Raw genomic sequence first — 12,748 nt, forward strand, 5'->3', positions numbered from 1 at the left:
TGTGTGTCTTACCTTGAACTTCTTGCCCTTGAACACAGTTGTGGCTCGTGAGTCTATTTTACTCTGAATCTCCACCAGTTTTTTCATAGTTTGCAACCCTTTCATTGACATCTGTCAGCACTCCCTTGCTCCAGTTCAGAGCTCTACTTAAAAGGTCGCGATCTTTCTTGTCTGAAGAGTGAAATATAGAACATCAGTGCACAAGAATACTAAGTCTTGGCTATTATCAGAAACAAATTCAGTTTTTTGTAAATAAAAGGGGGAAATTATATGAATGTATCACTGACAATCACTCAAGACACCAGAGATTGTGAAAAGGGTTAGCATGTCCTGATCTACTGATTGCCCCCGCCAACATTGTTTTATTTGTTTGTCAGTTATATCCCTATTTGATTTGTTTGTTTGTTTGTTTGTTGTTTAATGCCACGCTCAGCAATATGCCAGCTATATGGCGGTGGTCTGCAACTATATGACCAGTCTGGACCAGACCATCCAGTGATCAACAGCATGAGAGACGCAACTGGGAAACTATAACATGTGTCAACCAAGTCAGCGAGTCTGACCACCCAATCCCGTTAGTCGCCTCTTACGACAAGCATGGGTTACTGAAGGCCACTTCTAACCCGGATCTTCACGGGTTGAAATCACATGTAAGTATGTTCATCTGCTCGCTTCCTCCAGAACACCACTTGCTTTATAATCTACACTAAGAGAACACTGAAATTGTATTAAAGATGTTGTTCTTAAAAAACTTTATTTGTTCCAGTTCAAACTTCTAAATCTTACACAAAGATATAAACTTTATGATAACAGAGTCAACACAACTTGCTACAGAGGTATATGAAATGACAAATTCTTATATCAAAAGGTTATCTTACCTTTAGTACTCTTACATATTGCTTCAATAAGGATTGGATATTTTGAAAGACGTATAGTGACGCCCAGGATAAAATCTGGCACATCTCGGCGCTTACAAGCACTGTGGTTTATACATGACTGAAATCACAAAAAGGGAGACATAAATACCACTAAACCATTCCAATTTCACAACACACACATAGAAACTATGCTTAATTGATCATATGTCTCCAAAATCTATAAATCAAAAATCAAAATTGCCTCAAAATATAATCAATTATCTGAAAAATATTCAAAAGATTTAAGCGAAAAATTCATACAGCAGCAAGAAAAATTTTAATTTTAGAATAGAATATTTAAATGCTAGAATTTTTTTGCAACAGACTTACTTTAAAGAATATTTGCACTTTCCGATCTGTTTTACATAGGTCTTTATACAGCTGCACGGCTTCCTTGTGTTTACTGCAGAATGCACCATAGACTGCCTTCATCTGTACGACATTTTCACCATCAAACTGAAAAATCACAAAAACATATTCACAAATGAATTCAAACAACGCCATCAAATGGATTTTATACATAAAGCAGATTTTTCAGTGACCATCCCGTGACAAGTAGGGCAATTATGTAGATTTTACAACTGCTTCAAACACTGTGGTTACTGGATTGTCTCCCTTTGATATGTTATACCCTGTTAGTTATCATGGTTTTACCTTCAAAATAGTGAGTTAGAGTTAAATTCCTTTGAAAAGTATTATAGATACAATGCAAAAAAATATTTCTTACTGCTTGTGTAACTTATTTCATGAAATTTTATCACTTAGATCCTTTGTAATAGTCTCCAAATTTAATCATGATGTAGATTGATTTTCTTTGCTTCAGAAACAATTTTTGATCTAGAAAGATCAAGATGACCTGATTTTTCCTGAGTGTGCAAGGTTAAGAGTATTTTTGTTATCACACCACTACATAAATTAGTAAACTTGAGATAAAACGTTTGATACGCACCATAACTTTTATATAAGACTGTATATTTTTCTGTTTACCATAACAATCACCCAGAATTTTCATCCTGACATGAAATAATAAAAACGTCATTCCTTCAAGTGCACAGTCTGGTGATGCTCCTACCTGGTCCAACAGAGTGCGTCCGACATCATCAATGCTGCGGTCATGTTTCACTTGCTGGAGTTTGAGAAGCTGAGCCAGGAATGTGGTGTGTATCTCGATGAGTTCATCCATCTGGGGGAAGAGTCGCTCAACCTGTTCCGCAGGCATGTTGAGGTCTTGCAGGAGGCCCTGGCTGAACATCTGCAGCAGAGTGAGTGAGTGAGTTGTGGACTCAGTGAGCGGACATGTCAGGTCAGGTAGACGGCTTGTCAGAAATATATCTCGACAGTCAATAAATGTTAATCAGATAAGCTATGTTGCATACCAATATGAAGAGATTTGTAACTTTAACTCAACTAGATCAAGAGCCTAGATTCATGGTTCACACGTATGCACTCAGCCCAATGCAGGAAATTTGTAACTATGTGTTTGCTTAACACTGCACTCGGCACTATTTCAGCAAAATGGCGACAGTCTGTAAATAATCGAGTCTGAACCTGACATTCCAGTGATCAACAGCATAAGCATCGATCTACGCAACTGGGATACTATGACATGTGTCAACCACGTCAGCGAGTCTGGCCACCTGATCCCATTAGTCGCCTCTTACAACAAGCATGGGTTAACTGAAGACCAATTTGAACCTGCATCTTCACGGGTCTGTAAGTATGTGAGTAAGCACACTCACTGACAGGTTTTAAATGAGTCCGATATGTTGGGTCTGCCATGTAGTATGCTCCTGGTGACCAGTTAAACAAAATATCCACCTACCTTCTGCATAATAGTGAGAGTCTTGCAATATTCCTTCTCCGTCTGTATCAGTTCTGAAACATAACATGCATATAAGTATTGGATTCAGTTCACAGGAAACAGAACACATCCACAACATCAAGTCTGTGTGTTTCCTGAATGGTGACTTGTCTGATACTTCATGCAACATTGAATAGTTGAGTTGTACGTCTCAGTCTGTGTCATGGGTTGGAATCATTCTTCATGCATAGAATTTGAGCTTTATATGCGTCTCAGTCTGTAGTTTCCTGAATGGTGACTTGTCTGATACTTCATGCAACATTGATGCAGTCTGCCTGAATGGTGACTTGTCTGATACTTCATAATGCAACATTGAATACAACACTAGTGAAACCTCAGTCTGTGTGTTTTCCTGAAGCACTTGTCATATTCATGCAACATTGAATAGTTGAGTCTTACCTCAGTCTGTCTTCAATGGTACTTGTCTGATACTTCATGCAACATTGAATAGTTGAGTATGCCATCTTCTAGTCTGTGTGTAAATGTGACACAGGCCATAGTCTTCATCATTCATAGTTTACTTTATGCCGCTTTTAGCAATAGTCCAGCAATATGCAGGCCATAGTCTTCTACAACACTAGTGAAACCCTCAAGCAGCATGTCATATTTGGGATTACCCTTTCTCAGTACTCGCTCCCACCAGTATGTATGAAGCATAATGTGACACAGGCCATAGTCTTCTACAACACTAGTGAAACCTCAAGCAGCATGTCATATTTGGGATTACCCTTTCACAGTACTCGCTCCCACCAGTATGTATGAAGCATAATGTGACACAGGCCATAGTCGTCTACAACACTAGTGAAACCTCAAGCAGCATGTCCCATCAGCATGAATGAAGCATAATCAGTTTGAACATGGAATTCAAACCTATGACCATAGGATCCTCACACATCAAAGAGACATAACTTTACATAGAACAAGTTTGAAAAGTGTTTACATTGTCGTGGTGACCTTGAAAATAAGGTCAAGGTCACCAAAAGCGACTGTTGTCTGTGTAATCCCCCAATGTAGACTGTCACCAAGTTTGAAGACGTTGGGTACAACAGTTAATGAGATATCACGTTAACAAGAGTTTCAAAAGTGGTCAAAGTGTCCTGGCGACCTTCACAATAAGGTCAAGGTCACCAAAATCGACTGGTGTATGGGTAATCCCCCAATGTAGGCTGTCACCGAATTTGAAGACATTTGGTACAACAGTTCATGAATTATCGCGTTAACAAGAATCGTCACATACGTACGTATGGACGCCGCTGAATACATAGATCTCAAGATCTCCTGGACTCACCCCAGATTGTGTCCTGGCGTTTAATATCCTTAGTATTCATCTTTTTCAGCGTCTGAAACAAAACACCAACAATCGTAAAGCTGACTGACTGACTGACTGAGTATGGTTTTACGCCGTTTTTAGCAATATTCCAGCAATATCACGGCTGGAAAACCAGCAATTGGCTTCACAAGTTGTACCCATGTGGGGATCGAACCCGGGCCTTCAGCATTACGGAGCGAACGCTTTAACCACTAGGCTACCCCACCGCCCCTCGTAAAGCTGAAGGTATTAGTTCTCATCTGTAGGACTGACTGACTGAGTATGGTTTTACGCAGATTTTAGCAATATTCCAGCAACATCACGGCGGGGGACACCAGAAATGGGCTTCACACATTGTACACATGTGGGGATTCGAACCCGAGTCTTCGGCGTGATGAGCCAACACTTTAACCACTAGGCTACCCCACCGCCCCCTCATCTGTAGGAAAAACTGTGGAATAGATGTGCACTTCATTCAATGAGTATGTAGTGATATTAGTCTATGTAGTGGAACATGCTTCAATACGTGATGAAACATATGCATTAGCTTTGAAATCTTCATGGTAACAATGGAAAAACGAGCATCTTGATGAAGTGTGAGTGAGTATTGTAGATACCGCTTTTAGCAATATTCCAGCCATATCACAATGGAAGACACCTTCACACATTGTACCCATGGGAAAAATTGACATGACAAGCAAATTGTTTAACCACTGGGCTACCCCCTACCGCCCCTTGTTACAATGTGGTGGAGATGATGTTGATCTGATGCCTGGCAAACCTAGAAACAATAAGGGCAACTGTGAATCATTAGTCTACTGGGGATATCAGCCTACCTTCCTGTCCACAGTGAGACTCCATGCCTCAGGTTCATCAAAGTCCAACATCAACTCTGGGTAGTCATCAAATATGGAAACCTCGGTCCTTACTGAAAGAGAATGGCATGATAAAACATCAGTGTTTAATGCAGGGATGGCACAAGCAATATCTATTTTCAGCGGAAAACTTAATATTGTGCCATCAAATGAGGGGTTCAGGGGGGTGAGTTGGAAATAAAATTGTCAGAAATCCGCCAATCGGCGGAAAATTGCCATCCCTGTTAATGATTTTATCTTTTTTAAATTGCAGTTTGGAAGAAAAAAACAGGAGAAAAAAGATACACGTTTTATTCTAAGTAATAATTACTTACATTTTGCAAAATGCCCCAAAGGTAAATATAATCTAACACTGTCGGTTAAGGATTCTTTAATTACAAGAATGCCATCATTTTGAAACAAAAAAGTCAGTGTGTCTTCATTCTATCTTACACAAAAATCTGACAATCAACTTGATGCTAACTCAGATTAGAGATAATTTGTGTCAAATCAGCAGATCATGATATCGAAGAGAACCATGGTAGGAAATCCCCAAACAGCATCCCCATAATGAGAGTTATCTCCCTTTGACTGTTGACAACGGTTGTAGTAAATTCAAACAGACTCAAGGAAGATCAAATTTGAAAATTCCTGTTTTCTATGAAAACTCACCAGTTGTAGCTTCGAGGGACTCCATAGATTCCGATATTGTGTCTTGTATGCTACAAACAACACAAGAGAAGTCAGTACCAAGCACCTATCATGACAAATCAACCATACTACATAAAAATCAGGCAAATTTGAACTTCTTTTTAGCATACATGTGAGATGTGTGAGAATTAAGACATGACTTACTTCGAGTGTCCAACATCAGGACCTGACCCAACAGAATCAATCTCATCTCCTTCATTGATAGCCCTGCAATGTCAGAAAGCGTCATATTAGCAGACTTCACCGGCCAGCAATATTGTCCAACCTCCACCTTAGCCTACAGTCCATTTGAGTCAGAAACAAACCGATGAATTGCAAATTTTATCATTGTACAAAAGTCCCTTTCTCTGCACTCCTCCCTCGTAAGAAATAGTGAACTGTGTCAAAATTTTCATGATAGTTTCTTAAAGAACTTTTTTTGTGGAGTCCGGAAAAGTTTCAAATATAAGAAAGCTGTTGGGTATTAGTAAATGGTAAACATGTGTACTATTTATATTTATGTGGCAATTTTGTACAATGATAAAATTTGCAATTCATCGGTCCGTTTCTGACTCAAACGGACTGTAGGTAGTGGTACAAATGTGTAGCAATTCAGTCAACCAAAACTAGAAATGCAGCATACACCAAGATTAAGCACCTTCAATAACAACACTGGCTTATCAACTTGGATACTTTATTTTGGAATATCAAATCAATAACTCCTGTTATGTGTGTGGGCATTTTTGCATATGCACATGCAAAAGACAGACCCTTCAAGTAGAGTATGTGACACACTGTCTGCATGGTTCTAGGGCATGTTGGCCATGGGTGTTACCATCAAAGTAGTCAGCGGCCATTGTGGACACCAAATCCTCAATTTGATGCATAACTGGCATAGGAACTAAAGACCAACGGAATTGTTGAATATGTGCCACATTGAAAGCTCTGGTGGTGACGTTGTTTACACACTGTTCACATAGCTAGCGTGAGTGTAATGAGACTTACTCCTCCACTGACTTAAACGGCCACTGAAGAGTGCCAGGGGACGAGGCGCTGCTGGAGGTAGGAGACGAACCAAAGAGGCTGTGGGCAAACATCACATGCAGTGAGAACGTGCAGGGGCATACACATAGATGACACATAGCACACATTAATAGACACACACATCACACAATGGACACACATAGATGACACATAGCACACATTAATAGACACACACACACATCACACAATGGACACACAAACAAAGATACACACACATGACACAATGCACAATATTAGACACACACACATTATCACACAATGGATGACACACAGCAAATATTAATAGACACACACATGACACAATGGACACACACAAAGATGACACAAAGCAACATGAATGGTTGTTCACACAAGTCACAACAAGCACACAACACATTAATGGACACACTCATCACAACACACACACACACTCTTTCTCTCTCTCACACACACAAACACACATACATAAACACTCACAACACACACAGCACAGCACATTAGTGGACACACTCCTTACAACACACACACATAAATGGACACACATCACACCAGACACACACAAATGACACACCACACATTCATAGACACACACATCACACAATGGACACACAAACAAATGACACATCACACAATGGACACAGAGGATGCAGCACCCCCATGTCACTCATTAATGGACACACACAGATCACACAACACAAATTTATGGACAGAGAGATCACACAACACACATAGCTTACACACAGATCACACAACACACAATAATGGACACACACAGATCACACAACACACAATGGACACACAGATCACACAATAATGGATACACAGAGATCACACAACACACATTAATGGACACACACAGATCACACAACACACATAGCTTACACACAGATCACACAACACACAATAATGGACACACACAGATCACACAACACACATATGGCTTACACACAGATCACACAATAATGGATACACAGAGATCACACAACACACATGGACACACACAGATCACACAACACACAATAATGGACACACAGAGATCACACAACACACAACAATGGACACACAGATCACACAACACACATAAGCTTACACACAGATCACACAATAATGGATACACAGAGATCACACAACACACATTAATGGACACAGAGATCACAATGGGACACACAGAGATCACACAACACACATGGAGCTTACACAGATCACACAATAATGGATACACAGAGATCACACAACACACATCACACACACAGATCACACACAGAGATTAATTAATGGACACACACAGATCACACAACACACAATAATGGACACACACAGATCACACAACACACATAGCTTACACACAGATCACACAATAATGGATACACAGAGATCACACAACACACATTAATGGACACACACAGATCACACAACACACATAGCTTACACACAGATCACACAATAATGGATACACAGAGATCACACAACACACATTAATGGACACACACCGATCACACAATAATGGATACACAGAGATCACACAACACACATTAATGGACAGAGAGATCACACAACACACATAGCTTACACACAGATCACACAACACACAATAATGCTTACACAGATCACACAACACACAATAATGGATCACACACAGATCACACAACACACACATGGACACACAGATCACACAATATGGATCACACAGAGATCACACAACACACAATAATGGACACACACACACAACACACATAGATCACACAATGATGGATACACAGAGATCACACAACACACATTAATGGACAGAGAGATCACACAACACACATAGCTTACACACAGATCACACAACACACAATAATGGACACACACAGATCACACAAAGATCACACATCAATGGACACACAGATCACACATTAATGGACACACACAGATCACACAACACACATAGCTTACATACAGAAAGACACATATTGCCCAAACATAGCCAAACCAACACATGTTGAAGTGTGAGTGAATGAATGAGTAGTAGACATCTATCTAGCAATACTGACACACTATCCTGATGAAGTGGAAACAGCAAAAAGACAAAAACATGTTAGAATTCAAATCTTTGTGTGACAAGTGTCCGCTGTCTTAACTGGTTTAATCCTCAGATATAGGTACAAGCAACCTCTCCTTTATCAGCCCTTGTTACACTGGGCACGTTGCAGCAAGACTTAACAACAACTTGTTTCTTAACAGTGTAATGGGGACTTGGGGTTCAAAACTCATATCTCTGGCACCGACTTGAAAATAGAAAGAGGAAGAAAAACAACCCCACAAAGAAAATAAGAACCAACTAGTACCTCAATCCCGACAACCCCTCAAACCCAACACACAGGCAAAGCCTCTGCATTAAGATCACTTTGACCCTCTAAAAACCAAAGGGCCTTAAGGTTTGTTTGCATGTTACAACATAAGCTATACATCGTAGCAGATACTCAGGTATGCGTGATGCACATGATATTTATATAAATGCCTTGAAACAGAATCTTGTCATAATCGTGAAGTCTTAAATCAGACACGTCAGGGTATATGACTTTACTGACAACAAAGCACCCCAGTCGGTTAGCTTCAGTTCAGCTGTTTGCCCGAACTAGGCAGCTGTTCTGTCTTGTGACCATTATGGGAAAGCACTTTATTGACGTTGTGCAAAACCATCCGAGGAACACCAACAATAATAATTACACAACCCGACCTTGACTAGGTTCTATTTTCAGTAAAGCACAAATGTGCATACAACAGCCCTCCAAGGAAGAATAGACCTGACTGGGGGAAACACAGCAGTCATACAGTCACAAATGTATAGACTTCTTCAAATGCCAAGTGACTATAAAAGAATTGTTTCCTCTCAATTGAGATGTAACTATATATTTAGTGTTGTTGGCCAAAGTTCTTTTTCTTTTCTTTAAATCACAATTTCACTGCTATATAACTGAAAAAATCATGGAAAATACAATCTGGTGCTGCCAATATACAAGAAAAAGATAATGTGATTACACAATGCCATGAATACTTATGCCATTTAGAAAGTGGTCAAATGTAACATATGTTATATTTGGGATTACACTTTCTTTGTAAAGTACAGATTCTAGTACTTTTGTTGGGTTGAGTCCCAACCGGGATTCGAACCCACACCCTCAGTAAGGCACCTAATTGCCAGCACAAACAGTCGGCCACCTAACCCATTCAGCCACACGGCTTCTGAGGGTGTGGGTCCCTGGATGGGACTCAACCCAACAAAGGTGCTAGAATATGTACTTTACTAAAACTGGAAAAATAATAGTTTGCATAATTCATCATCCATTTTGCCTCTTGACAAAAATAACTTAGAAATGAGAAAATAATATGGGGTTATCTTGAAGACAGAGTAAGTACTTATAGATATTGTACATTCTGATTCTGCTATAGTCTGTCTCACAGTCCCTGAACCACATTAATTTCCCTACTGCCAAGCCCTCTCTGCAGTGCTAAAGACCTAGATAAAGCAAGTCTAGATTTCCTCAGGTTCTGAATCTCTGGTCTCCCTAGGGCTCCTTTTCAATTTAAATGGGCTTGTTTGTTACTATCAAAATTATATATATTCAGAGACTAAGCCTTTGTCTAATTCTGCTACAGCAAGATGGACAGAATGGTAACGAACCAACAACAGCCTTCCCCGAATGTCAGCTTGTGACTCCTACCTGGCTCTTTCCCAGTAGTTCCTTCATCTACATTTTCTTGTTACCAACATACTTACACCACAACATCACAAAGTAACCAAACTTGATTACAAGATAACACTGCCGGTAACAAGACACATTGTAATAACAAGAATACCCCCTGGCCCCTACCTATGCCTTTCCCTGACCCCTTCCCACAATCCTCTGGGACATCATGCTTGACCCCTAGTAAAGTGCAGCTTTGGTTACCTGTGTTGTTTTGAGAGTGTCCAGTGTCCACATACTATTACCATACCAGGTACAAGAGGCTCTGTATGTTGATGGACACCAGTACGTATACTTCTCTCTGACTTACAGTACTCAGCATTCTTGTACTCACATAGCAACTCTGAATATGATTTCCCTTTTTTGACAATTTTCCTCTTGGTTTTCATACCTATGTTATTTGGCCATACACCGCCCTGTTCACAGGACAGATTCTGACTGTTCAAAGTTTAAATCCTCTAAACCTCATCTGATAAATGGTGGTTTTGCAATACCTCTAAACCTCATTTCACATAAGAATGTATTGAAGCACTGCAAGTTAATTGAAATCCATTTAGGTCACAGGCAGTAATGACTTAATTATATACAAAATATGGTGAATTATTCAAGCTGGTCTCTTTCACTAGGGGCGGTGGGGTAGCCTAGTGGTTAAAGCATTTGCTCGTCACGCCGAAGACCCGGGTGAGATTCCCCACATGGGTACAATATGTGAAGCCCAGTTCTGGTTTCCTCAGCTGTGATATTACTGGAATATTGCTAAAAGCGGTGTAAAACTGAACTCACTCACTCTTTCACTATATTAAGATGATACTATTGGAATGACATTGATGGACAAAGTCAGTGTCAGTAAGGTGTGGGGGGTTGGAGTATCTTGGTGGGGAAAGACAGTCAAGTGGTACAAGTGTTAGGTCATGTTGTCTGTAATCCCAGTTCGATTCCCAACATGGCTACAATGAGTGAAGGCAGCTCATGATGTCCAAGATTTATATATTGCTGCGGGTGAATTCACGAAGTACGTCCTACTGCATGGGTAGGCATGACTATGTATGTGATCCAGGTATGTGATCCAGGTATGTGATCCATGTATGTGATCCATGTATGTGATTGATGTCAGACAACAGACTCCACACTACATATCTAGGTTCCACACAGGCAGACAGACAATTTCACACAGGAATGACATCACACACAGAAATGACAATTTCACACACAGAAATGACAATTTCACACAGAAATGACAATATCACACAGAAATGACAATATCGCACAGAAATGACAATATCACACAGAGAAATGACAATATCACACAGAAATCAGACACTATAACTCAAACAGATTTTCCTAGACACAACAAGAGAAATAAGAGGCAGGTCTCCACACTGTTGTGACAGATCAAGACAAGGTCATGCAGGTAACATTACTGGGTATTTAAACTGGGGTATTTACATTGTGAAAATGGAAAAGTCAAATGCAAAGTAAATCTGATAACTATCTTGAGTGCTAGAGAGACAAGCATCTGACTAAATATTAAACAGAAAACAATAATATCAAACCAAGACGTGTTATCCATCTGGCTACATTACATTACAATTGCATTCAGAGAGATAAGTAGCTAGGAAAGTAGTGTAATTACTATAGGTAGTAGTATGGACAATAGTGTCAACAGCTTACCTGGGAGAAGGCAGGCTATTACGGTGTTGGACAAAATGGGTTGATGGCAGCAAGGTTTGCTGCAAGAAAAGAATCCAAATTAACAAAATATTTATGTCAAACAGGATCACATATATGCAACTTAACACAATTCATACTGATACCTTTTAGCAACATTCGTATGAAATAGAAAAAGAAAGTTATATTGTGTGCACATTTATATACGTTTTAAAAAAATAACACTGTATTTAACAGTACCTGTGTCTTGACCGGCGCAGACGAAGACCTCACTTTAAAAGAGTGTGATGGCCGCAGACTTGACCCTATGATAAAATTGGTAAGATATAAAAACATTGAGACCTAAAGGTGAGTGTCTCTCGATCCAGAGAGAGCTGGCTTGTGGTTTCAGCGTACCAATATGATTACACTACATCGACAGCACAATGGTACTACTCGTTCAAACAATTCCAGCTCTTGTTATATATTAATGCAACATGTGATTAGACATGTCCACGTCAGGGAGGCTCATTATCTAAAGATAGCGAAAGTTTTCATTCAGAATGTGAAATACGAGGATGATAAACATTTAAGACCTTGGCTTATTAAATTATCCAGACAGTAATTATATGAGATATATGTAAATATATAAATGAAAATAACATTCATTTTAGACTTGTCAGTATTACGGTGTACTTATTTACCAATTCTGATTCAAA

The 12,748-nt window shown here is 39.6% G+C and overlaps 1 protein-coding gene across 7 annotated transcripts in view; it reads right to left on the bottom strand.

Moving 5' to 3' along the window:
- LOC124289557 (rho guanine nucleotide exchange factor 28-like) overlaps positions 1-12,748 on the bottom strand; it is a 151,173-nt gene that overhangs the window by 346 nt on the left and 138,079 nt on the right. For 6 of the 7 annotated variants that reach the window (XM_046726170.1, XM_046726161.1, XM_046726139.1 and 3 more), the window contains 12 exons: positions 12,291-12,355; positions 12,054-12,112; positions 6,637-6,714; positions 5,797-5,859; positions 5,614-5,663; positions 4,924-5,015; positions 4,067-4,118; positions 2,740-2,792; positions 1,990-2,169; positions 1,248-1,373; positions 879-996; positions 13-171 (listed from right to left, as the gene is read on the bottom strand). In XM_046726170.1, the coding sequence (XP_046582126.1) occupies positions 59-171; positions 879-996; positions 1,248-1,373; positions 1,990-2,169; positions 2,740-2,792; positions 4,067-4,118; positions 4,924-5,015; positions 5,614-5,663; positions 5,797-5,859; positions 6,637-6,714; positions 12,054-12,112; positions 12,291-12,355 (1,049 nt within the window). In that variant the 3' untranslated portion in view covers positions 13-58. The remainder of the gene's footprint in view (positions 1-12; positions 172-878; positions 997-1,247; positions 1,374-1,989; positions 2,170-2,739; positions 2,793-4,066; positions 4,119-4,923; positions 5,016-5,613; positions 5,664-5,796; positions 5,860-6,636; positions 6,715-12,053; positions 12,113-12,290; positions 12,356-12,748) is intronic. The other variant, XM_046726148.1, reaches the window with a different exon arrangement.

This window comes from Haliotis rubra, unplaced genomic scaffold (genome assembly GCF_003918875.1).
Source record: "Haliotis rubra isolate DU_JTF1 unplaced genomic scaffold, ASM391887v1 Scf112, whole genome shotgun sequence".
Lineage (NCBI taxonomy): Eukaryota > Metazoa > Mollusca > Gastropoda > Lepetellida > Haliotidae > Haliotis > Haliotis rubra.